We start from the raw sequence: 27,379 nt of genomic DNA on the forward strand, positions 1-27,379 counted from the left end.
AGATACAATACTTCATAACAACAGAAAATCCCCACCCTCAAAATTACTATTATTGAAAAATAGCCCAAGGGGTAAGCATAAATTAATAGGCAGGCATAGGATAAAATTCAGGACTCCTCAATTCTAGACCATGACAAGCCAGTACACTCAAAATGGGTATTGCTCCCCCTCCCCCACCAAAAAAAAACCTTAAGAAAGAAGACATTTTAAAGATCATCTCACTCAACTTCACAAATAGGACTTTTCAATACTTCCAAGTAAAAATTTCAAAAGCTGCTTTTAATATCATCTTCTCCATGGTGTTTTCCCAAGCTGCAGTCCCTGATTTTTGTCTAGTATCACAGTCTGGGATTCACACCTCTGGTTGTACATTAAAATTCCCGGCTTGGGGGAGGAGGGTAAAAAATCTCTATGATTTGTGTACCTACCCTCAGAGACTCTGATTTAATGGACCTGGGGGTGAGACACCAGCATCTTATCTTATAAACTCTCCAGATGACCCTAGTGTGCAGCCAAAGTTGACTGCCACTAGTCTAGATGAACTGACTCCAAAGTGAGGTGCGTAATTCATTAGCACACTGAACGAAATTTTAGAATGTCTTTTTATATGTATTTTATCTAATTCTTTTAAATTTCTTTATAATTTAAATCTTTGACTATATTAGTATATTTTATTACATTTGTAACATATAGGGTAATGGTAAATATACAATTTATAAACAAATACACTTTTATCTGGTGTGCATTCCAAAACAAAGGCTTCCTGAAAAAAGTGTGTCCTCTAAACGTTTGAATCTAAATAATTCATTGGGTAAGTAGCCATTTCTAGTAAGTGGGCCTTTCTTTAATTATAGTTTTCAAGGCCTGTTTTTAGCTTACTTGTATATTGTTATTTGTCTTTCATTTGTGCATTATGTCTTGTCTCCCAAAGTAGATTGTAAATGCCTTTAAGGCAGAGACTGTTTCTTGCTTTTTACTACCCTCCACATTTCTTGGCATGGTGACACATGGTTGTTCAGTTTTGGACAAGCCTCAGTTTCCTCACTCAAAAATATTGATAATAATAGTACCAACTGCATAGCATTTTTATGAGGATTAAATTTGAGACATAGTTCCTAAAATATATTGTGGATTCAATGAATGGAATGATTTTATTAGTTTGTTGAGTTGAACTCTTACATCCCATACATATGGACTACATAGACTAACAACTAGACTCATAGTCTAACATAGTCTAACATAGTGTAACAACAACAACAACAACAACAACAACTCCAAACACTTAAACAAACATAAGGACACATAATAGATGTTCAGATTGGCACATGTATAAAATGCTATGAGACTATAGCTCAGGGAACAATTTTTCCTAGAGCCTTGAAGCATGAATAGGAGTTTTCCTATAGACAAAGAAGAGGCATATGCTTGGAAAGATAGCATAAGAAAATATACAGAGCACTGATTCTCAAAGTACCATGGGACACCCGCAGACCATTCTGGATCATCCACAGGGTTAAAATAATGATCATAATAATGCTAAGATATTATTTGCTTTTTTTCACTTACATTCTTTCAAAAAAGTATAGTGGCATTTTCCAGAAGCTATATGACTTGAGATATTCAACAGATTGAATGTAGAAACAACTATGAGAATCCAGCTGTCTTCCATTAAAGAGATTTGTAAATGTAAAACAATGCTTCTCTTTTCACTAAGTTTCTTTGTTTTGGAAAATATAGTTATTATTTATAAAAAAAATGTCATGCCAGTATGTAATGAGTTTATTATTGTTATTTTAAAATTAATATTTAATTTTTTTAATATTTCAATTATAATTTATATGATAAATATCAAGATATATATATTTATATTTAATATATCTACCATAAACAAAAACTTTTTGAGGTCCTCAACAATTTTTAAAAGTGAAAAGGGTCCTTAGACCACTAGCATAAAGGCATAAAATTTCATGGTCTGTCTAAGGAATAAATGAATAAATGAATACATGCAGTTAGCTGCCTCCAGTTCTTTTTGGAAGTAGACAGAGTATAAATTATAAATATATACATCACACATTCATACACAATGAATCTGATTATCATATCCTCTCAGCCCATGAATAACAGATAAAATACACCAGAATGCTGAAAGAGTTAACCTGAATTTATTGTGATTTTTGGAAAAGAGGGGGAAGCAGATTTAGTTAATCCAGTGAAAGTCATCACATGTAAATTTGCAAACTAAAATACTCCTTGGGCTGAGGTCATGTGTTTAATTTTAGCAAGCAGGGTGAATATGTTTGGATAGGTATTTATACTAAGTGGTGGACTGAGCTGGAGATAGGTTTGGCAGTGGAAACAGTGATACAATCTTTATTATTTTCAATGCAAAAAAAAAATGAACTATTAATGTGATGTTCTGGTTGAGAATTTAAACTCTCAAAAAATCTGGAAATTCAAAGTCATGGTACCCATAGCAACCATAACTCTGCCCCCTTGCATGCCCAGTGTGGAGTATTTTGTATTGCAGTACATGCTGTGAAATCTATGCCTAAATGTGCTATATAGCAGAGTTACAGTTGCTGTGGGAACTGTAACTTTGAATTGCCTGCCTTTTGTGTCATTAAACTTTCAGCTGAAGTATTGCATTAAAGGAATTTTTTTTTCCTCCACTGCGTTCCCTCATTTAAAAAAATTGATTGGGTATTTTTTTTTAAAAGGATGTAAATGATGTTAGACTCAAATGGAAGGATAATGCATTCTTGTTTCCCAGATATATGCACTGATATAGCATTAGTGAATTACCACATTTACATATTTCAACCTGCAATAACGAGTCATAAAATAATCCTCTATTTATATAGCACCTTTAATCCTGAAGGGTCCCATCACACACACAGACACACAGTAACCAAACTACATTGGATGAGAAAATTCAATAAATATTTAACAGCGCCCAACAAAATTATACAGTGCTTTAGGACAAGCAGTAAGGAAGAAAGGCACTGTCATCCAGTGGTTGGAACACAAGCCAAGGAGTGGGAAATCTCACACTTCAGTCCTACTTTTGCGATGGCATTGGCTCTCTCCTTGAGTCAATGATTTGAATCTCTCACAACGCTGGGTGTTTCATTTTCTCTGTTGACTGAGGAAGGATTTCCGGGACCAATGGCAAGGAAAGACTCCAGAAGGTCATTTGGTTGTGTCTACTATTCCCAGCCAAGGAATGTACCTACGTATTCTAGAACGGACAACTTCTACTACAAAATTCTGCTACAAAGGGCACAATAGTAAATATTTTAGGTTTTAAGGGCCATACGGTCCCTGTCACAACTACTCAACTCTGCTATTTTAGCGTGGTAAAAGCCATAGACAATACATAAATGAATGAGCATGGCTGAGTTCCAGTAAAATATATTTATGGGTGCTGAAATTTGAATTTCATATGATTTTTATATGTCACAAAATATTATTCTTCTAGTGATTTTTTTTCAACCATTTAAAAATGTAAAACACATTCTTTGCTCATGTACAAAACAGGTGGTAGGCTATAATTTGCCAATCCTTGCTCTAGAAGTTTGGGTTGCATGTCAGGCTCAAGGCTACCTTTAGACAGAGATGTGCTTCTAAATATTTAACTAGCTTCCCATCCTTAAAAAAAAAAAAGTATGTGTTTGCCTGTTTATATCTAGATCTAGATATGTACATATGTATATATCCAGATTTGGATATATACAAATATGTGGGTGTATTATACATTATACATTTTGCTGATATACAGGAATTGTAGCACAAATACACAAATAATAATAAAATATACAACACTTTTCACTGTCAATTCCATGTAGCCAACCTATTTGCATAGAATGATTGTTAACTATTTGCTGAACTCTTGTATAACTATTTTGCTTACCTATGATTGCATTAACAAATGAGTATAGTTCCAACATGAATGTCAGTTGATCTTTTCATTTATATTAAGGAGTAAGACAGAAATGAAAAAACAAAGATGTATCTCAGAACTTCACTCTTTCATTAATGACATGAGCAACTTCTTTGCTGAATCACATAGTAACTTCCAAGTATTTTCTCATTGTTTTTTGCACTATTCACAATATAATTGGTATAGACTTGACACACTTCTAATTTGTGTATCAGTCAGGGTTCTCTAAAGAAGCAGAACCAATAGGATGACTGTATGTATATTGGCTCACATGATTTATGGAGGCTTGGAAGTCTCAAGATCTGCAACTGGCAAGCTGGAGAACCAGGAGGGCTGATGTGAGACTCAGGAGAGCCAATGGTGAAAGTTCCAGTCCAGAAGTCAGCAGGCTTGAGATTCACAGAGCCAATGTTTCAGTCGGAGTTCAAAGACTGGAAAAGAACTATGTCCCATCTCCAGAAGCCAGGCAAGAGTCTTCTCTTACTCAGACTTTTTGTTTTATTCAGGCCTTCAACTGATTGGATGAAGCCCATCCACACTGGGGGACGGGGGCAATCCACTTTACTTAGTCCACTGATTCAAATGTTAATCTCATCCAAAAAAATCCTCACGGACATATCTGGAATAACATTTGAGCAGATATCTGAGCACCCCGTGACCCAGACTGATATCTAAACAGAACTATCACAATCTTCAATATTAACATTTTCTCTATCATTTTCGTAAGTCTAAACAATCAACAAAACAATAAATTAAGCCCTGATTTGTAATGTTTGCTGAGTTCCATGGTTTAAATACTCCCAACACTATCAATTTCAAGCTACCAACATACCAATGGCCATGGACTGAGAAGAGATGCTCACTAGCACACCATCTTACAGTATTGCAACCATAAAAACACAAAAGGTAAAAATAGCCTGAAGAGTATAGATAATAGTAAAATCTAGGAAAATAATTAGAAAGCAATGAGTTTTGAGTATGTACTACCTTTGTTTTTAATACAATATTTAATTATAAGTTTATATAATTTAATGTTTAATAATAGATATGTTTAATAGCCAGCTTGCAAAATTCCTGAAAACGTAACAATCAGATCTAGAGAGCCCATAATTGTTGGTTCTAGCACACCTTGAGAATGGAATTGTGTACGTCCTAAGTAAGGTTCATCTGGCCCCTACCTTCTCTGTGAAAAGACTGAGCAACTTCATTTCAGCCAAAGCTTACTGAAGAGAAGAACAGGAACAATCTCACTACTCTTCTTGGTATTATTTTTCCTCTGAAGTACTCAGATCTCTTTACACCCTTAGTGAATTACTACATTTACATATTTCAACCTGTAATAACAAGTCATAAAATTATCAGTCTGTGGCATGGCAAAATGTAGGTGGAGGCAGCCAAGGGACTTGCTGGCGCTTCCGTGGGTTTGGTTGATGGCCTAGCACAGGGGGCTGCGACTACACAGATGACCAGTCTGGATAATTCTGCCACAATTATCTGAGAAATCCTGACAAAGCCAGAATTAGGGTTTGAGTCCTACAGATAATTATAGCCATGGACAGGGAGACAGAAAATCAGTGAAGAATGGTCCCCTTGACTTTCAGTGTAGTGATTTACCTACCATACCCACTCTGCTTCTAAGTAACGAGTTACTTAATGCCTGTCAAGTAATTTTAAGTCATAAATCACCAAATACAAGGCATCATTAACGTTCATTTGAAATGGCCCAGAGAAATCTTTAGTAGGCACTATATGAGTCCCCCAGTAGAGCAAAGGCTCCATGTCTGTCCATTTTCCCGCCTTCTTTTAAAAAGAATCAGGTACGGCAAGATGTTTTAATAACCTCAAATGGCTGGGACCTCTGTTTTTAGAATGAGCTAAGATAGCTGTCCCCAGCAATACCATGTTGAGGGGCAATGTGATCAAATTCTTTATTAATATGTGGATCACAAAGGAGTGTGAAAAATAAAGAGCCTGTATGTTACCACCACCCATCCCCCCAGCACTTCAACACCTGAGATGAAATGGTCTGTCATCCCAACAGAGGAACAAGGTAACAATTTAGTCAAATGTCATATGGGCACCACTGCAGTGTGTGCAACCTTAAAAAGAAGAAGAAATGAAGCTTATTTGCTTCTAAACTGAATAACGCATAAATATGGAGGCATTTGAAGGAAATGAATTATTCAAATGAAGGAGGTTTGGGTATATTTGTGATCAGGGGAAAGGAGTGGGACTTGGCTTTCATTTATAAACAAATGTTAAAAAATAGATTCAATATTGTTACTATAACTGGAAATGGCTTGGGCAAATTTATCCCAACTTCCCTGAGAATACCTGATCAATCTCAGATCTGGAAGGAAAATCAAGATAAGATAGGAAGTCGCCATCTGTACTAAGGACAGAGGAACTTGGGGCCTCTGTGTCCACAAAGGGCACCACATGACCCCTCCCTGGGGGATCTTCTCACAGTTCCCTGCTTCTCTCTCGGCTTTGGCCTCAAGTGCACGACAAATCTGAACCAAGCTACCGACCTTATTGCCTGACAGGAGCTGGCGACCCAGCCCAGGAGACAGGCGACAAACACGAGCCCCATATTTAAGATGTAGCTCAACCTTTGACCACTAGAGGTCTCCTGGAAAGCAATGACCCGTATAACCCGGTTTATCTTCCTTCAAACCAATAGACTTGTTGCACTAAGACTTGGCGAGCCTGCTCTGCTGGAGGCCGCCTTATTAATAACGCCACCCACCCCCACCGCTGACTACGGCGCCAGGCTTGGGAGGGGGAGGGGACTAGGCGGTGACTGACCCTCAAACACTGCTAGTTTTTCAGTCCACGAATCAGTCTGAGGACTCCGGGGCTACTCCCTCGAACCCCACTTCCTAACCAAGCAAGACGGGAGAGAGCCCCTAACTCGAGGTCCCCAGGTGGCAGCACGGAGTCCCACGGACTTCCAATCAGCGATGGACTAGCCAGCGGACCAATGTGCAGAATCACCTAGCATCAGGTCCACCAACAGGCCAGGATCCACCCTCCCCCGGCTTCGCCCCACTCCTTCCTCCCCGCCCCCCTTCATCTCCTCCCTTTGCCTCCCGTCAAAGTGGCCGGAGTTTAGCCTGTGGAAGGAGATTAGGGAACCATTCACCGTCCCTGTTCTGATCCATGCGGTATTTTCTGCAAAAATTAGCTGCTTCTAGCTGGAAGAGGAAAGGAAAAAAGAGGGGGGAGGCGAGGGGGAGCAAGAAAGGAAACAGCCAGGTTGAATTCCCAGTCTTTATCAAGCAATTCGCTCACCAGTGAAAGCAAGCTGCAGTGGCAGATTCGAGCCACATGCGGTAGTGTGTAGCAATTAGTAGATAAAATGCTGACTAAAGTGCTAAAACATGAAGTATTATTGTAGCCAAGGTCAAAAATGCTTCAGTTGTCTTTTACAATTTGGGGAGGGGGAGGCCCAGAGGTGCGCAGAGAGATTTGAATTTTCGAAATGGTTGCCTTCTTTCTTCAAACTGTACTTTTTTTTTTTATGATCCTGTTTATTATAGCCCAAGCTGCCTAATTATGTCACTGCTGGTTTTTGCAACTAACTTAATCCTCCTGATCCTTTATGAAACGATTCACAGACACTGAAAAAAAAATGTGGCTACTTACTCCCCCCTCCTTGAGGGGTGAGAATGATTTTTTTATTTTTTACCCTTCAAATAAACCAAATAAAACAGGGGGTTGGATTTTTGGGCTAGCAAAGCAGCAGGAATATAGATGTGTAGGTACAGGTTCCTGTGTTTCAGTGTAAGAAAGAGCCCAGAAATAGTGGGTCATATAAACATACACTGCTTTCTTTCCCACTCCTCTTTTATACACATTGAGTCCCAGCTATAAGCTTTTTATAGATAAATAAAGCAGTTGCTTTCATGATTATAACTGTCCTGAATGGATTGTCTTCTTACAACATTCAATCTGTTTATGAGTATTTACTTTACATTAGCCCAAGGACCCTGCACTGCAGGAGTTTGCCTCTATTCCCCTGGGTGTCGGTGTCTCAAGTCTTACATCTGCTCTGTGATTGATGGAGCCTTGAATCCACGTTATTACTCTCTCACAAGCAGAAATCAAACAGGCTATTAACTACATTACTTCAAAGAACTGTTTCAATACAATCTCCTTATCTTAATTGAAACTTTCTTTGTATGGATATTTGCTACACAGATAATTTACAGGTGCCTATCAGCATCACGTTAAAGAGGTAAAATAGAGGATGTTTTTTGGTTTTGGTTTCTTTTTTTTCTTTTTTTTTTTTGTAAACACACACCATTGTGATCTGTGATTTTAAAAGCCATTTACAGGATTGGACCAGAGGCTTGATTTATTAGATTTTATTATTTTCATGGGGGTGGTAGTGGGTGGTGCTGTAAAAAGAGAGGGAAGATACCCCTGGGATCCAGTTTTGAAATTTAGCATTCATCTGATTACGAGACTGCAGATATTCAAAAATATTCAGACCTAGATCCCTGCAATTGTTAACATCTGAAAAACCTTATCGGGAGTTTACGAGAAGAGAGATTACTCAGCATGCAGCCCTAGTTCAGCTTCTACCTTGAAGAGACATAGAAACAGCGTTTCTAATTAGATGAAGTCCCTTACAGACACTTAAAGACTTACAGCACCAAAACCAGCAGAAGTTGCTTAGATGCTCTAAAGAGTTGTGTATTTTTTAAGAGAGAGATTTAATATACAATCCAGGGATACCCTCAGGCATTCTGTTAAGGTTTCCTGCATAAATGCTGCTGCATTGGTCATACAGGAAACTGACTCAGAGTCGATCTCAAACATGATCTTGTCAAAATACTGCAATTCAAGTTTTTAAATATAGGATGTCTTGAACTGGATGTATATATTCACGCTAACAGGACAGCGACTAACTGAAGCCTTAGGCATCTCTCCTGTATTTAAAAAAAAAGATACGTAAAATGCCCTTCAGTCAAGTCCATTCATTCATATGTAAAAAAATGAACAAAATGGGTTATTCTAATCAAACGTCTGCAGTATGCATCATAAAGTTAAAAAGAGAGAGAAAACGCTAGAGAGCTGTAATTTCTCTTTGTAACCCATGTTTATAAAATAGAAAGATCAGATGAAATTTCAAGGAAGATAATTAAAGAGTGATGTGCAAGTCATAATCTGGCTAATGCAAAGATGGGAGACTGCGAATTGTTACATTGTCCTCCTTCATGGTGCAGAGTTGTGATATTACTTTAAATTATTAAAATAGTTTTCATCTTTAAGAATACCGGCTCTCTGGCATGGGCTTTTATTACTTATTGTAATTGGAGGATCTGCCATTTTCTTTCGTTTATCTCTGTGTGTATAGAAACGAGATAGATCTTGCCTTTTATTACTTCCCCATGTTCTGAATCAAAAATGTGGTTTAGATAATGTTAAGTGCCCTAATTCTTACTGCAGTGGACGCAGACGTTATGAAAAGGCATAAAAATACACACAGAGGGTCTTTCCACCTCAAGTCACTGAATATGAGGCATTTGTGTTCTGCCGGGTGTATTAACTTCAGCCATGTGAATATAATTTTCATTAAAGTAATCCTGTTTCAACTAGATGCTGTGACTAGAGGTGAAACGTTGCGAAAGCGTTAAAAATAGCTTACTAGTAATTTCAACATCCTGTAATTTTATCACAGATCAAGTTTCAACTGTCATACTATACAGACCTTATTCCCCATATAGTACATGTTTACTTTTTTAGCATGCCAGACCCACTTTAGAAAGATTGGTGCCAATATAATAAAATCGGGAAGGGGGGGCGGGAGGCACTGGAAGGAGTGGGAGGAGAGCGGGGAAGGGGGTGGGGAGCGTGGGGGAAGCGAGTACACCATTTTACATCAACACTGCGAAAATGCAATCTAGCCTGGCGGAGGACGGGCAGCTGGGTCGGAGCGAGCGAGGGCTTTGCAGTCTCTGCCTGTTCCTTGTTCTGTCGCTCTTAAGTTTCTCTGTGTTTGCATAATAGCCGTGCATGCAAACCTCGCAATGCTCCAGGGCTCCAGAACAATAAATATACACATTTAAAACCTTTATTGTCTTACGGTTCATGCCCCCGGTTTTCAACAGCTTAATTTCTGGTTGTATTTAACTAGTTTGCAAATGGATTTTTTCAGTTTCAAACTATTATTGAGGAAGCTCCCCTCCCTTTTTTGGCGGGGGAGGGGATGGGGGTGGGGTAGGAGTCGGTATATTATTCCTGTAGCGCTGGGTTATATAAACACATTATCATTTGAGAGCGCCCTTGGCGTCCATCAGCATTGTAAACACGTACTAGTGTATATACTTCAAAATTAAAGAATGCACACGCAGAACCGGGAGCCTGAATTCATATTCCGAGCAGACTCGCTGCTCGCATTTATTGATTTATCATGCATCGTTTATTGTTCCAGTCCCTAAATGCAGTCGCTGTCCGTTCAATATTGTTTGCAAAATCCTGAGATGTTTGTGCATTGCTCACTTGTCTTTCTGGGTTTTTTTTTTCCGCTGAGTATTTTTTTTTTGCGAAGCGAACAAATGCATTAATATTTATATGTTTATATAATCGATAACCCACTTTTCCCTTCCATGTAAATAGGCATCAAAAGATAATTTAACAGATTAGTTCTCGAAAACATGGCAGTGAGGAAGCGTAATTTAACTATCAAACAAATCTACATGTCTAATAACAGCAAATCTGCTAAGGAGCATTAGAAAGAGGAGCAGCGCCCCGGAATCTCTGCAGGAAATGTTCTTTATATTAGACATATACAAGCAGGTCCTGTCAGATGCAAAGCGGAGCTCGCGAGCTCTCGTCTCCTCCAAAAATCTCACTAGACGACACCCCTAGACAAGGGAGATTGGGCAGAGGGAGATCTCATCTTCACACAGTTTTAGGGTGGATTTTATTTTTACAAACCTTCCTATATGTTTTTTGCCTTGATCCATCCGCTTCCCGCCGAGATCGGACAGAACCTTACTTCCGATTATGAATTTGATCATCCCACATTTGGAAGGAAACCTACACAGTTTTGACAGGAGCTGAAAATTGAGTCGTCAGAGAAATATTAGGACATATTTTCAATCATTTTGGTGCCGAAGGGGAGGCAAGAGCTCAGTTTTATATTGAGACATTACGCCAGCTTAAGGCAGAGAATGTTTTTCCCTGCCAGGACCTGATGCAATCCATTCAAGCCAACAAGTTTGGAGAGAATGTTGAGTTCAATCAATTCAGAACGTCGAGATGGAGCCCAACTCACTCCAGGTATTTCGCTCTCCTCCGCTCCTCCGATCCCGGCACCCCCCGGCACCCCCCAGCCCCCCAACTCACCCACACCTCTGCACCCACCCACACCCCCCACAAACTTTTCACCAAACTTTTACCCTCTGCATCCCCCCAAATCATTTTTATTGTTTAAAAAAATCCCTGCACTGATCATACATACATAATGTAATTTTACCGCCTCAGATGGAGAAGTAGGGAGAGGTGGCGGTGGGGGTGCCCGGAGTTTTTTATTTATTTTTTATTTTTTTTTTATTTTTAAGGGAGGCAGAAAATTTGTGGGCTCTATTATTTTTCCACCCAGCTTTATATCTGTTGGCTCTTCTGTATTAAGAGTGTGGATGTCTGTGTGTAAATGTGTCTGGGAATAGATGTTTGTGCTCTGATGGCTACGTTATTTATTTGGTGCTTTTTTTCCCCTGCAGTGGGTCGGCTCACCGTGTGGCTTGCACGGACCTTACATTTTCTACAAGGCTTTTCAATTCCACCTTGAAGGCAAACCAAGAATTTTGTCCCTTGGCGACTTTTTCTTTGTAAGATGTACGCCAAAGGATCCGATTTGCATAGCGGAGCTCCAGCTGTTGTGGGAAGAGAGGACCAGCCGGCAACTTTTATCCAGCTCTAAACTTTATTTCCTCCCAGAAGACACTCCCCAGGGCAGAAATAGCGACCATGGCGAGGTGGTAAACTTATATCTCCCTCTCTTCTTTCTTTATTATCCCCCCCCCCTCCCCTAGTAATGCTTATTACAGGGCAAGCTTGAAAATACTGTATTCACTTCTGCAGGCGAGCAGGATCGACTCCTTTTTTAAAGGGGTAGCGCCACTAGCTGGGGCTCGAGTATTTTGCCATTGTCAGAGTTTGGCTGTCAGCTTTACAAAGAGGATCCAACTGCTGATTTTAGTCAAGATCAAATAACTTGTTCGAGAAGGGTTTTGTTCAAGGATGTGTGTGTGTGTGTGTGTGTGTGTGTGTGTGTGTGTGTGATCGTTCTCTCTCTTGCTACTGCCGCTTGAACATCACATGCTTTTTTATATTTTTTGCCTTTTGAAAATTTTACCTTCGCGTCTGGCTCGGTCGGGGCTGGGTGGATTTCTTTCGGTGGGTTTCGATATTCACTTTTTTTTTTTTAAAGTAAGTATTTGATATGTTTAAGAGGGCGGAAATTACGAAATGGAGGCAGAGTGAGATCAAAAGCTATTGAGTTGGCAAAGACGTGTTGAATAAAGTGATAAATGACAGGTACTGGAATAATACATTCAAATAACTTGCAGATCTGCCCGGGCGGATTTCAAAGCGGTCGTGTAACCGGCACAAACACGTTAAGCATTAACAACTATCTCTCGCCCCCACCCCCCTCCCCCTCGGACAAGCCATTTGATGTTCTAGTTCTCAATTACTCCACGCAAAGTGGACGTCTTCCAGCGCGATCTTCTGGGATGTGTGGGACCGGGACGGGGGAGGGAAGGGCAGAGGGGTGTGTGCTCGCCCACTGGCCCCGCGGGTCCCGCGGCCTCCGTGCCCAGACGGCGCTCCCGGGAAGGGTGGGGAGGGACAGAGCTTCGCCGGCACGTTTCTGGGCGGCCGCGGGGGCGCTAGCCGCGCTCCCGGGAGGACGCCCGAGGTGAGCTGCTGTCACCGGGCGCCGGGGCGGCCGCCTCCCTTCGGCTCTGTCATTTCATGTGTGACCGCAGTTCTGCGGGCTCCCCTCGTCAGCTGACCGACCTCAGCGCCGCGATACCCACCGGGGGAACTATTTTGGGGAGGCAGTGCCCTCGGTGCGGTGGGGAGGGAGGGCGCGCGGCCGCCTGGCAAGGCTTTGTGTTTCCCAAGCGAGAGCAGGGTGATCAAACTGAGACTTTTGAGGGCAGCTAGCTCTGTGCCAGGCCCTCGAGCTTTCGAGGTAGGTGTAGGATCTTTTTGTTAAATGAATGGTTCCGCGTTTAACTCATCCCGGAGCGTAGAGCTGCCTGCCAGTCCTTCCAGAATCCCTTGGTCTGATGGAGTTGATTTTACTTTTGGCATCGCCAGTTCACTCCCTCTCCCAGGCTCGAATTACCCATCAGTGGTCTGTGCCGGTTAATTACTGGAGTTCGTCAAAACCTTCGCCCTCGGATCTGCCTCTTCGGAAATAAGCCCCGCCCCCCTCCCCGAATGCCGCCTCCCCCCCCCCCCCCCCCCCCGCCCGCCTTCCACCGCCAGCTTTGGGTTTTAAACGTTCTTACTTCCCGACGTCTGCCTGCAATTTTACAAAGGTGTTGTTTGGAAATACTGTGAAAAATCCTGCAACCTACCAACAGGTTGAGCTCTTCCCCCTCCCGAGGTCTAGCTCGGCCCCCTCCCCCGACCCAACTTTCCTGCGCAGCTGTCTTCCTCCCCTCCCCCTCCTGATTTCTTATTATTTGCTTTTCAAATTTATTACTTCAACATGGCCTGTGATCTGGAAAAGGGAAGGATTAAATATCCAGAAAAGAGCTGGTGCCTAATAGACTTCTGACTAAACCCAGAAGGAAATTATTCAGTGTTTTATGAGATATTTTGTGGTCACACACACTCTCTCTCTTTTTTTAATTGAAATTGAAATACTTTTAAAGACCCCAAGTTGACCCCACTTGGTCCAGTTTTAATTTCTGTTGGTGTAATTAAATGGTGAATTCTGATTTAAGAATAAAAACAATAATAGCCCAAGGTTGCATCTGTTAGAACTGCTGGTAATGGATAGATATACAGTACTTTTAAACACACGATTTTTAAAAAATTGTTCATTAAGGGGAAATGAAAGTGAGCCGTTGTAATGATCTGTACATTTCGTCACTGCTATATGAGCCATACCTAAGAAAATTAATCTTGCCATTTAAAAGTAAACTCTAGGGGGTTTGGGGAGGGAGATGGCTCTATTTATAATCCTCAGCTGCGTATACATCGTCTAATATTATGCATGATTTGTTTTTTAATGCTAACACGGCTGGTAATTAGCTGTATGATTATACTTGTATATTTCATTAGGACTTTGGCTGATGTCATTGTGAATTATTCAGCCATATTAAAACAATTTTCAATTGAGATAATGACACGCCTCAAAATTATGCAAATGCAGGCTGCATTGTGCAAAATAATTATGACAAATGTAAAGCAGGTAGAAAGTTTCCCAATGCAGATCGGTTTTCCACCCTGGTGATGTCATTTCCCCCCTGGCCTAAGTTAGTCATTCATTAGCTGAATAGCAGCAGCAGTCTCCTCTGGAGGAGAGCCTACAGAAACCAGCATTTACTGCAGGCACCTAGAGGGGGCAACAGGGTCCTCTCATTAAGAAATTTGCTTTGTTTTCACTTACTCCATTAACTTGTTTATATACAGTGAGATGATTTTTGTTATTGATTTTAAATAGTTTTGAATGATGCATTTGCCATTTGCAAAGTGTGACCGAACGAGAAAGGTTTCTTGGTGATGTGCACGGTTACTTGGAGAAAATGTTCAGCACATTTAATCAGCCAGTACAGTTTATTTTAAGTAACCAAATGGAGGTTAATAATTTCTTGATTGCGCTGACATCAGCATCCATTTCAAAAGGACAGCCAGGACTCAGTATGCTTTTTTGGTTTAAGAGAACCATTCTGTCTATTTATCATTTCTTGAAATGTAAAGACGTCAGTTCTAAAAGCAGGAAAATTATCATTGTGCGAGATTAGAAATAGCGTCCCTGTGTGGTTTGCTGTGATCTGCAGAGGGCCTTTTTGGGGAATATTTTATTGATCCTTGCAATAACTGGAAGAGGCTGGATAAGGCAGGACTTTGTATGCCATTTTACAGATGGAGACAGAGGCTTAGGGAGATTATGTGGTTTGTCAAAGGTCACCAGAGTAGGACCTAGGTCTTCCTAAATTTTAGGGTTGGTTTATCTTCCCACTGAATCCCACCCTGCTTAATGCATCATATTATATTCTAGAAGTATGTACTAATGTGGGCAGGTGCTTGTTCATTTTAGAATCATGACCAGTCAATCAGTTTTGCCAAAGGTCACTAGATTTTAGGTAGAAGAACCATTCTTATTTTATAAAGTTCCGCTAATTCTAGCTAGTGGTAGCTAACAAGAATAGTTGCATTTTAGTACCATGATTCATCACCATTGACAATTTATTGTTAGTTGTACTGATTATGATAATGACTCGCATACTTACATGCACTGCTGCCTTCCCATACTTCCAGAGCTGGCCTCTGGTGTTGAGGAAGAGCAGTCCGGAGTCATGTCTTTTTTTTTTTTTTTTTAATGTTTATTTATTTTTGAGAGAGAGACAGAGCATGAGTAGGGGAGGAGCAGAGAGAGAGGGAGACAAAGAATCTGAAGCAGGCTCCAGGCTCTCAGCCGCCAGCACAGAACCCAACAAGGGGCTCGAACCCACAAACCGTGAGATCGTGACCTGAGCCGAAGTCGGACGCTTAACCAACTGAGCCACCCGGGCACCCCCAGAGTCGTGTCTTGATTCTGCAGCTTATTATTTGTTTGACCTTGAACCGTCATAAACACTCTGAGCCTTAGTTTCTTTAGCAGTGAAATGGGAACAATAATAAGGCTGACTGTCTATGGCTTGTTGTGAATATGTATGGACAAAAGTACTTCATTAACTGTGTAGTCCTTACATAAATAGAAAAGAGTAATGATTATGGTGGACTTTATGCTAGATATTCTTAATTTATAAACGATAAGCAGAATAACTTTTATGTCTGTGTGGAGGTTCCCAGGCCTAATCATGATACTGTCTTAAATTACCATGAAAGTGAATAGCAGGGCCATATACAAGGAGTTAAGTGTCTTTAGTAATTACCCACAATTGCCATTCAGCCAGTATCTCTTCAGAGGAGGAAAATGGCAAAGTAGGCGGGTAATTGGTTCTGTTACTGGGTAACTTCTGATTACATTCATTTTCAAAGTGCCAAGCGCTTAATCTATTGGCAATATACCCCCTTAAAATAGGTGGATGTGCAAGCTTGGATTCCAGCCTGACCATGGACTAGACTCTACAAGAAGCATTACTGGTCACCTGCAACTGTGAGTGTGGATGAGTAAGCCAATTCTGTCAGGAAGTCAGGATCTAGCACATCTGGGCATTACAGAGGCTAGCATGTAGTCAGGATTTCTAAAAGTGCTTACCTCATTAAAACTTGTCCAAATTTCATATTCCAAAGCGCCTGTTGAAATTAACTCAATTAGAATCTCTGGAATTGGGGTCAAGGATCCTGCGTTTTGAACAGTCTTGCTTTAGCTGTGTGATCTTGGGCAAGTTTTAAACTCTCTGTTCCTCAATTTTCTCATCTATAAAATGGACACATAGTGCCTACTTCTGAGGATTATTTTAGAGATTAAATGAGTTAATACATATAAAGTGTTTACAGTTGGCATATGGAAGAATCTTCAGTAATGGGTGACTCATTATTATCATTAACATTCGTATTACTGTTCTCCTTGAAGTTTGAGACGACTACCATAGACCTTCCTAAAGAAAGGTTTTCTCTATGAGAAGACGGCACGTAGGTTAGTTTACTAGTACAGATAGCCAATACAGGTCTCCCCAAATCAGGTTGGCTTTCATCCATGTGATGGGTTTAGCTATGTCACCAAGATAAAAAGCTCCTTGAAGATTTACATGTTTGTATTGAGGTATGCTGTCTGTCATCTGGATCAGCAGGATTTGTTTCAAAGATTGCCTGATTGTATCATATCTCAGGTTGGTCAGACACATTCTGAAATCCAGGAGGGGCTGGATGGCTACTCCATCTCAGGTCTATACCCATGAGCTGGCTTTTAAAAATTTCTGACACCTCTTCAGTGACCTCACTGGCCTTGGACAATTTCTTTAACTTTTCCAAGTCTTAGTTTCTCCATCTGTAAAATGGACTTAATGATCTCTACTTTGCCAAGAGAATTAGAAATAATAATAAGAAAGGCCTGCTAACTAACATAGTACTTAATACACAAGAGCTCAGCAAAGGATAGATGCAGTTATATTAGTTATTATTATTTTTAGAAATGATTGTAAACTATGAGAAGGAGTAACTTAACTGGCTGACCCTTTAGAACTAGGGTGAGAACTAATGAATTATATGGAGAGAATTTATTGGACTGTGACAAGTATCAGCGAACTAAGGCTGGAGGGCCAAATCTGAACCACTGTCTGTTTTTGTAAATAAAGTTTTATTGGAACATAGTCAGACTCATTTGTTTACACATTGTTTATAGCTGCTCTCAGGTTCCAGTGGCAGAGTCGAGTAATTGTGACAGTGACCATATGGCCCGCACAGTGGAAATTATTTACTATTTGGCCCTTTACAAAAATGTCTGCTGACCCTTGGCCTGTGGAGTTGATCTGAAATAGGGAATGTGATTGTGTACTTTTTCTCCTTCTTACTTGGGTTGGAACAAGATCCAGTAAATATTAAGAAATAATTTAACATTAATATGTCAAAAATATTTACATAAACAAATCTCTGTTTTAACATTGAGTCTAATGACGTTAAAAGTTGAGAATCAGTAGAATGTATACTGAGTTATATTTTGTATGGTTAAGATCCTAACTCCAGCAAATGTTGGTATCATCGGTCTTGAGTTAATCAAAAACTACTTATTGAATGCTGTACTTAGAGCTCTGCTAGGTGCAGAGATGGTTGCAAACACTTCATGGTGTGACCCTGTTTCTCAAGAAGCTTATCAATCTTGGTAGAGAGATGAGATCAACACGTTTTTAAAAAGGTAAAAACAGCAAAAGACGTTCTATAACACAGAGAATTGTGTTGACAATAAATGCAACATGTGGTCAAGGGAAGGCTCGCTATCTGCATGATTTTGGAACAAGAATTTATTCAGTTCCTCAGATGCTGATTGAAAGTTTACTATGTGCTGAACAACGGGATACAGAGATGAAGGAGAATGGCCTCAGCCCTGAAAGAGCTCATAGTTTACCCTCTTGGACAGACATGGGTCACAGAAAAGCTGTCAGACTCTCTCTGTGCTTCTTAAAGTGGAGATTAACTCAAGTCACTATTTATAGCCTTTCATGATCTTTCTGGAAACTAGAAAGTATTGTCTTTATCTTCGAAGTCTCATTCACTCAGTGCTTATTTATAGAGCACCTACTTTGTGCCAGAGCCTGTTCTAGGCCCTGGGGATACAGCCGTGAACAAGATAGGCGAGAATCCCTGCCCTCAGGGTTCTTACGGGGCCTTGGTAGGTTTGAGCCTCCCCTGTACTTTGCACATGTCCGTTCTGTGATGCTTATCTGTGTTCTTTCCCTTTGCCTCTCACTCCCGCCCCGCTCCCCACCCCAGGGTGGTTCTCAGGAACTGAGGGTTGGGCCTTACTCACCTCTGGGTCCCCATACCTTATTCAGCGCTATTCACTAAGTATTTATTGAATAACTGAATGACATAAGTCATTTAAAATGTCCTTTCCCACCACCTGCTTTCTTTAAGCTTGGCCCAGCATCTTCTGGCAGAGGACCCACTGTCGGCCATTCACACGTAGGCCAGCTGCAGCACCCCATCTCACACTTTTTATTTCTCTTCTAAAATCCACGGTTGTCTTGCACCGAGGATGTGAAACAGCATACAGGATTTTCTTGAGGTGTACTCACCAAAGAAATCGGTGCCTATTTGGGACTGGATGATGAGGCTGAGAGCCAGCATCTCTATCCATTTGAATACTTTTCCCACCTTCGGCCCTCAGCCCATAAAGAGTCAGGGCTGTGGGGTGGCACTCTGAGCAAAGAGTGGACTTGAGGGGAACAGTCCCTCCTCACCTGAGTGTGGTTGCAGCTACTTCCAGCCAGCATGTTTTTCAGACTGATGGTCTTAACTAGGCCAGTGTTTGATGGTGAGTCAAAATTGTAAGCAATTAAAACCTCCCTTGACATTTAGAGTGTCAGGCACATACTAAGGAAATGTTATTTTTATGAATACACGAGTCCATACATGTAAATACTTGGTTATTAATTATGAATCAAGCATACCATTGTTTGTAGCGGCATCTAGTGATACATGATGCAAGCCCATTTATCAAAGTCTGGTTTTAACCGATATCCAGAATATAATTGCTCAAATCAAATGTATTTGCGTGTCATTTATTATAGCCAGGGTAGTTGGATGTTTGCCATCTTCCACTCAGAATAATATTGTAGCCTGTGATTACCCTTTGGTTTGGCTTTTAAAGAAATTTCAAACAAATTTATCAGTTGTTGGATGAAGGATTCATTGGCTTCTCAGAGAGGTGGTCGTGGGTTTCCTGCATTTCTCGAAAAATTTGCTCCCATGTCCTTGCACAGGCACGGATGGCTTTTTCCAGCCACACCGTGATCTTTGCCGGCCCACTGGAGATTAGAACCCGGACCTTGGCCTTCAGAAGCACGGATCACATCCTGGCCTGTGAGCATCCGTATCCACAACACATTTCAAGCATGCAGATGATGATTATTACTGAAAGGGTGCTTTAGAATCATGCTAATGGCATCAATCTGTAGCACACACGCGTAAATTAATTCTGCTTTTAAAATCAGATGCACTGTTAGCAGCGTCAAAGATGGATATTTGACATTTATCACACAGACGAGGACGTGTGGTTTAATTACATGAATTTTCTATAGAATCTCTGTGGCTGTATAAATAGACGCACGGTAGTGTATGTCCTTACCCACGTGACCATCAAGTTCACAGCCCTGTCTCCATTCTTGGCCCACGGTGAGGAAAATGGAGGAGAGGCCATGTGTTACTAGTCAAGCTAGTGGCCCCACGGACATCTTTCCCCCCACCTTACCTTTCCTTTTTCGTGACTCGGAGCACACCCAGGCTGCGGAACACCCCCCCTCCTCCCCAGCATTGAGTTCCAAGCCTGATCAGTGGCACTAAACATTAAACTCTTGTCTTTGAGAATAATAGGCTTTGCTTTCTACACCCTCAAGCATGTTGAGCTACTGTGCAGGCTGGAAAATAAAAATGTTCTAATTGTGTCTTTTAAATAAGCATAGGAGTGAATTAATTAGACCATATTTTGTCTTTAGTTGCTTAGTTACACAATAGTATTCCTGAGCACGAGAAGATAAATTGGTTCTTTTTGTGCTGCCTGTCCCTTAATCATAATTACTGTATTGCTTAGGAGAGTAAAGCATACATAGATTTTGAATTTTTTATTAATAGTCAAAAATATGCATATGATATATAAAGTATATGCTGTTCAACCTGTTTTATATGCTTTTATGTGGGAAGAAGTTTTATTGTGGTGGTAACATTTGCATTAGTTGCTCAAAGATGTAGTTCTGGGAAATACATAATTGAAATGTTTTTGAATTGCTTTTTCTGGCCTTTTCAATCTTATTCAAAATAATAGTGCCTCCAGTCTTGGAGCAGTCATTCTCATTTGATTTAACATCTTTCTTTGCACTGCATGTGTGGTGCCCAGCTTTAACCCTGCAGAGCCTACACGAGGCTGTGATTCATAGGCCTCAGATGTCGCGCCTTACGTTTTGGGGCTCACGCTGTCAGGGGTCGGAGGCAGCAGGGCTGTGGAGCACCTGCATCCTGCCGCCAGAAATGCCCCTTGCTCTTGGCACACCTCCACATTCCTTGCAGCAGGCCCCAGGGTTAGAGATCGTAAGTGTGTGTTGTAGCTTGGGCTGGACAACACTCTGTGCTTGCCTTCTGGGGTCTTGGAAAATGGGATGTTGCTACTGGAACTTGGGTGTCTGGCCCCCTACCCCCACCCGCCACCAGGGAGGCAGCAGGAGTTTGACAGCTTGATATAGTTATTGAACAATGGGAGAGTCTGGCTTGAGACCCAAGATGCATGCTGGGTAAATGTATGTGAAAATTGACCCCATTGTTCTGCTGTATTTGAAAAGCAAGTAAATTATTTACAGATATTTGCTAATTAAAGCCCATGTTGTTTTACCAGCACAAAAGAACACACTATAACTGGAGACAAAGAACTAAGTGCAAATAATTTAAATTTGCTAATTCTGTGTATTCTTCTTAAGGGAGGAATATGTTTTAAAAATATGTACATGTACATATACATATTCATTGAAGTGTGTATGTACATACGGATATGGACGTGTGGTTTTTGTTTTGTTTTTACCCCCACATGGGAAGTCTTCCATGCTACAGAGATAACAGGCCAAGTTATCACCAGTTCCTTGTCCCTGGGCCTGCCCCAAGCCCCCTGTGGAACATGGAGTTGGAAATCATTTTGACAGAATGCTGTTTTCCCTTTAGTCCAAGCTTTGCTCACCATCATCTGGTTCGAGCTCAGCTTAGGGTACCACTGGACAAAAACAAACTATCCAGATAGTATGCCAGAGAATAAAAATGTTCTTTCTCATTGCCTTCTTCTCTGACTTTCCCCAACAACAGACTCAGGTGACTTTCCCCAACAATAGACTCAGGTTTAGATGTTTTTCCTCCATGACCACCCAGCTTTGGGGACATTCTGGTTGGAAATTTGCATTGTAGAATGAAGACCTCTGATATGGGTGAAGGGTTCAGAGGTGGAGAAGGTTGCTAAGAACATTCTCAGATTCTCAAGAATCCTTCTGGCTGGAACGTTGGCAGATCCGTAGGTGCGGCTGGTCTCTCTGGATCTGCCATCTGCACAGACATGTTTGGTTTTAGGCGTGACTGGCTGGATGTCCCTTGTCTTTGTTGATAAAGAGGATCAGGAAGACTTTCCATGGTCATCTAAGAAAAAGGCTCATGTCTGATTTGTCATGGACATCTTATCGACTTGCAGAACGTTCAAGAGAGCGAGTCTAGCCCCCTTTATTCAATGAACACAGAAAGGCCCAGGAAAATCTTGGCCACATGCTCAGAGTTCATGAGTGACAAGTAGAACTAGAAGCCTGCGCCCTCAGGCACAGCAGGTCTCCTGCTTTGAGGAAGGACTGCTCTCTTAAGGTTGTACTCTGAGGAAAGTAGGCAAGAGTTTCCCATGGGTGTATTCAGGGTGGGTCATTCGAGCGGCCTGTCTTATACCAGGAGATGATGCCTCTGTGGTATATCACTCATAAAATCACTAATGACAGTATGGACTTTAATGCCAAGATACTTACCCAAGGGTCAGTGATGACACAGAAACTAGGCTGGATATTCACACTCCCCTCTAGACCTTACCTTCATTTCCTCATTCTTTCCTGAATTTAGGAGGGCCCTCTGATGGTAACATTTATACTGGCTTAAGAAAAGCTTTGCCAAGATGGCACTCTTGGTGATAAATGGAATTGGCATTCCTGCTACATCTGATATTCATTGATGGTTTCTTTCATTCAGAAACGTTTATTGCATGCCTACTATGTGTCGTGTCTCTACAATGGGGATATGAGAGTTGACTAATACACAGATATAGATTTCTGTTCTCATAGAGCTTACTCATTCTCTCATAGTAAGGAGGGGAAAGCAACCTGACTGAGTTTTCCAAAATGGAGGAAAACCGTCTCCATCATCTTAGAACCCTATTCATACATTTTCTCCTAAAGGTTTCTCTTCTGCACATTCCAGAGAAATAGATTTCTGTTCACATAGAGCTTACTCATTCTTTCATAGTAAGGAGGGAAAAGCAACTTGATTGAGGTTTCCAAAATGGAGGAAACCCATCTCCATCATCTTAAAACCCTATTCATACATTTTCTCCTAAAGGTTTCTCTTCTGCACATTCCAGAGAAAATGCCCCAACTTACTGTTTTTCAAAACCATCTGCAAAAATTTTACCCATGGTGTTTTCAATGAAGTTACATTTTCTGTTTATCGACTAGCTATTAGTGTCAGGCATTGCATATATCTTGGTATGTAAATTAAATGCTCATTTAATTCTCAAAGAAATTCTCTAAGGTTGGTTGTATTGTAGCATTTCATACTTTATAGATGAGGCAACTGAGGCCAGGGAGGTTAAGTGACTTGCCTAGGGTCGCATACAGTTAAGACTCAGAGCCAGGATTGAAACCTGGATGTCCTCGATTCTAGCAGGACTCTGACCTTCGTGTCCCCTATCACTTTAGAATATATTGAGGGACTAATATTGGGACTTTCATCATTTACTGACCTATTCTCCAATTAGGCCTTCATGAACATTGTTTATTTTAGTCCTTCATTTATTTGTTCAGTATAAAACTCTTGAAAGCTTCTATCCTGCTCTCTAGGAACGTGCAAATTGGCAGTTGACTGATACACAGATGACTCATAATAATACTGTGCACTCGAGGAATAAAACGTTTAAAAGGGCTCCTTAAATCCCATGCCCCCCAAGGCAGGCATGTGGTGCCTCTTGCACATTTCACAGGAGAGGAGACTCAGGCTCCGTCCCTCCAGAGTGCCTTCTGCGTGCAGGCCAGCACAGGCCCTGGCGGGACAGAGGTGGGAAAGAAACCAGGCAGATCCTGCCTTCACGGAGCTTCCTGTCAGGTGGGGAGTACGTAATCAATCAAACAATCACAAGTCATGGGTGATTGTGTGGCAAGGTCAGTGTGATGAAGTGAAAATATATGGACCTGTGACAGGGGTGCCGATCTCGTTGGGAAGCTGTATGAAGGCATTTTGGAAAAAATAACATTTGAACTCAGGTCTAGAGAGATTCTGATGAACATTGGGAAGAGGTTTCTTGCCACGATGTGCAGAGTCCCTGCAGGATGATTTCTGGGCTGAGCCTAATCTTGGTGAATCCAGTAAACAGATTAGAGATGGCCACTGATGCCCACTGGAGGCACCTATTTTTCTATTCTAGATATCAGTGAGACACCTATCTAGCATCTTCAGAGCTGATTTACACTGGCTGGCTGTGGGGGTATTGAAAACAGGGGTCAGCAAACTAAGGTCAATCTGGTCAGCTGCCTGTTTTGTGAATAAAGTTTTATTGGCACACAGCCACACCCAGTTGTTTGCAAATCGTCTCTGGCAGCTTTCATATTGTAGTGACAGAATTCAGCAGTTGTGATAGAGACCATGTGATGTACAGAGCCAAACATACTTACTATCTGGCCCTTTTGCAGAAAATGTTTGCCTGACCCCTGGTCTAAATATATATATATATATATATATATATATATATATATATATATATTTAATGTTTTTATTTATTTTTGAGAGCGAGTGCAAGCAGGGGAGGGAGGGAGAGAGGGAGACAGAGGATCTGAAGCAGGTTCTGTGCTGACAGCAGCGAACCCAATATAGGGCTCGAACTCATGACCGCGAGATGATGACCTGAGCCTAAGTCAGACGCTCAACTGACAGGGCCACTCAAGTGCCCCTAAAATGATATTAGTAAAAGTAATAGTAAACTGTATGGTTATGGTTTCATATGTGACCTTTTATTTACTTCTTACGATGATAATGCTATGAGGTAGAATGTAATGTCATCTCCATTTTCCAGAAGGGCAAACTGAGAGGTTAGGTGACTTGTGGAGGTTTCTAAATTCCTTCATCAGGTAAGTTCCCAGAATGGGAACTTGAGGTGTCTTGATTCCAAAACACAGATGGCAAAAACGGCATGGCATCCTGCTGACAAGTGGAGGAACTGTATTAGAAACGAACTACTAACACAGGCAGTCTTAGAAAAAGGGTGTAGAACTCATTGAGGCATCCCCCAGTGAAGTAAAAGGCCATCTTTCAAGGCCCTGTTCAAAAGCCACCTCCTCCATGATGTCTTCCACTGTGTAGAGAAGAAAGGGACCTAGAGCTCATGCACCTGTGTAAGTGCCCACCAGGCCAGGCAGGTAAGATGAGGTGGAATGAGCCAGGTCTGGAAGAAAATATCGTGCTTGAGGGAAGCAGGGAGCACGTGGCTCCTTTGAATCGTGCCTCTCTCATCCTGCCGATCACTGCTGGGCAGGAATGTCATTTCATATTGCCAGATCTCTCCATTTTTCAAGAGAAGTGTCAGGAATCCAGATTTTCATGTAAGTTTAGTTGGCGGTTTGGTCCAACTTTCAAAAACACTGTGGGCCAAACAAAACATGTCTTCAGTCTAGACGTGTCCCCCGTTTCCCAGACTGCCACCTTGCACTCTCTAGAGCAAAGCTTTGGATTGTTACAGTTTTTAAACTTTTCTTGTATTTGGTCCATTTTCTGTAAATAAAGCAAAAGGAACCTACTGGTCCTAAAGGGGCAGCAAAGGAAAGACGAGGGGAGAGCCAGTAGACCAAGTCCTCACCATTCTCTCTAGCCAGAGTTCCAGGGTCTGGAGGGACGGAAGGACTGGTTGTGCCAGGACACCAGGGCTCTGTGTTGGCGCCCATAGTAAGTCCTAAGGGTGCAGGCACTGGCTGTGAAAAGTGTGTGTGACTGGGAGCATGGCCACCAGTAGCCATGCTGAAAGTACCCCAGAGGAGGGAAGCTTGTGAGCAGGTCCTTGAAAATAACCAAGGCTTTCACAGAAAAAGATTTTTGAGGAGTGAGGGGGATAGAAGGGGGCATCCTTGGCAGAAAAAGCTGTAGGCGGGTAGGAAGGGAGGACATAGCAATATCAGATATGGTCTGAGCTGGGCAAGAGGGCAGGGGTTTAGTGGAAAATAAGGTAGACTGAGGCCAGACTTCAGGGGGTCTAGCAGGTCAGACTTGACTGGAATCTGAAGGCAGTTCTGATTAATAATTTCACATGTGCATTTGATTTTTCTGGTTAGAATATAAACTCATAGTCTGGAAGCGTGAGAGAACCAAATATGAATACTTACTTTGCCAGTTAGGAGCTGGGTGTCATCCACTTAGTTAATCTCTCTGGGTCTCTGTTTCTTTATCTGTAAAATGGGTTCAGCTTGCTGGACTGTGAATCTCAAATGAAATTTATGTGGGCACAGAGCACCAAGCCATGGCCTGGCTTCTCCTAGGCCTTTCGCAGACGCTAGCTATCAACCCCACCCTTGCTGGTCAAGGGCCAAATCCTAACATTATTGTCTCAGTGAAGACTGTCATGGTGCTAGGTTGTTAATAGCTTATTAATAGGTAACTTACTGGTTGAGCCGTTGGACTACTAACTATTGTATGAAAATGATAATTGAAAAAACTGTCAATTTGCATAAAGTTAAACTTCCTGGATTCCCATCTATCCTGAGACTTTTCTGTTTCGGTGCAGAGCTTTTGATCCATGTTTGAGGTTTCCAGTCAGATCTCCATTCTGTTCTGTACCATTTAGGTCTTAAAGGACCTTGAGGGAGCATCTATTCCATCAGCCACAACAAAATAGGATGAGGTGGGAGAGTGATGGTGTCAAGAGACAAAATCTGCATTCTAGATGTTCCATATTGGTACACCAACGGAAGTTCAAACCTGCTGCTTCTCAGGTTCCTCCCCCTCCACAATGCCACCTCCAGAAGACTAGTGTTGATCTACTGAATGTGCACAACTTTGAATTTATTTTAAGTACTCTCACTTTCCCTTCATTAAAAAAACAAAAAGCCTCTCCTATTTCCCATTCTTAACCACCTCCCTCCCAATTTAAAAATGTGTTTCACCTTCTAGATGCCTCCTCTCCCTCCTCCTCCTGTGGTGGTGGTGATAGCAAGTGTATTCTCACACACATCTTTAAAATGTGCAAGGCAAGGTTCTGTTAAAAAGCAAAAACACATCAGCAAAAGGATGCGAAGGGAAGGGAAGGGGGTCCCAGCCAAAATGGCTGGGGGATCTCAGACGAAGGATCTTCAAAATAGAGACTGCCTGCTGGGCCATTAAATCCTTTTGCTTTGAGTTAATCCCACAGTGTATATCAGATTACTAGAATTCAGATGGAAACCCTGATGTAGTACTCCGTCTCCTCACCAAATTATTCCAAAATCGAGTGTACATGGGTTATAAATACAGAAAATAATTGAATTCTGTGTGTCTTAAGTGAAATAATCTGTTCCATTCTGTTTCTTGTGAATATTCTCCATAATAGTCTAATTGTGTTTTGTGCTCCTGGGAGCTGAATGTGTGTTCAGCAACAATGCATTGGGTTGTAAAATACGCATCCCCAACTATCTGGGCAGGCAAAAAAGATTGAGTAAAAAGGCTGAAGATGTTTTTCCTAATGCAAATTGTATGAGTCACATAAATGGTAGTGTCTTTTAAAATTATCAACAGGCTCTGGGTTTTTGTCTTTACAGTTATAGGTCCTGTTTCTCACTCCAC

General features: G+C 41.4%; 1 protein-coding gene across 1 annotated transcript in view; it reads left to right on the top strand.

The window, feature by feature from the left end:
* Window positions 1-10,841: 10,841 nt before the first annotated feature.
* The window catches only part of ARID5B (AT-rich interaction domain 5B), a 179,783-nt gene continuing 163,245 nt past the window's right edge, over window positions 10,842-27,379 (top strand). The window contains exons 1-2 of the mRNA XM_015088330.3: window positions 10,842-11,233; window positions 11,677-11,931. Of these exons, the coding sequence (XP_014943816.3) occupies window positions 11,213-11,233; window positions 11,677-11,931 (276 nt within the window). The 5' untranslated portion in view covers window positions 10,842-11,212. The remainder of the gene's footprint in view (window positions 11,234-11,676; window positions 11,932-27,379) is intronic.

This window comes from Acinonyx jubatus, chromosome D2 (assembly GCF_027475565.1).
Source record: "Acinonyx jubatus isolate Ajub_Pintada_27869175 chromosome D2, VMU_Ajub_asm_v1.0, whole genome shotgun sequence".
NCBI lineage: Eukaryota > Metazoa > Chordata > Mammalia > Carnivora > Felidae > Acinonyx > Acinonyx jubatus.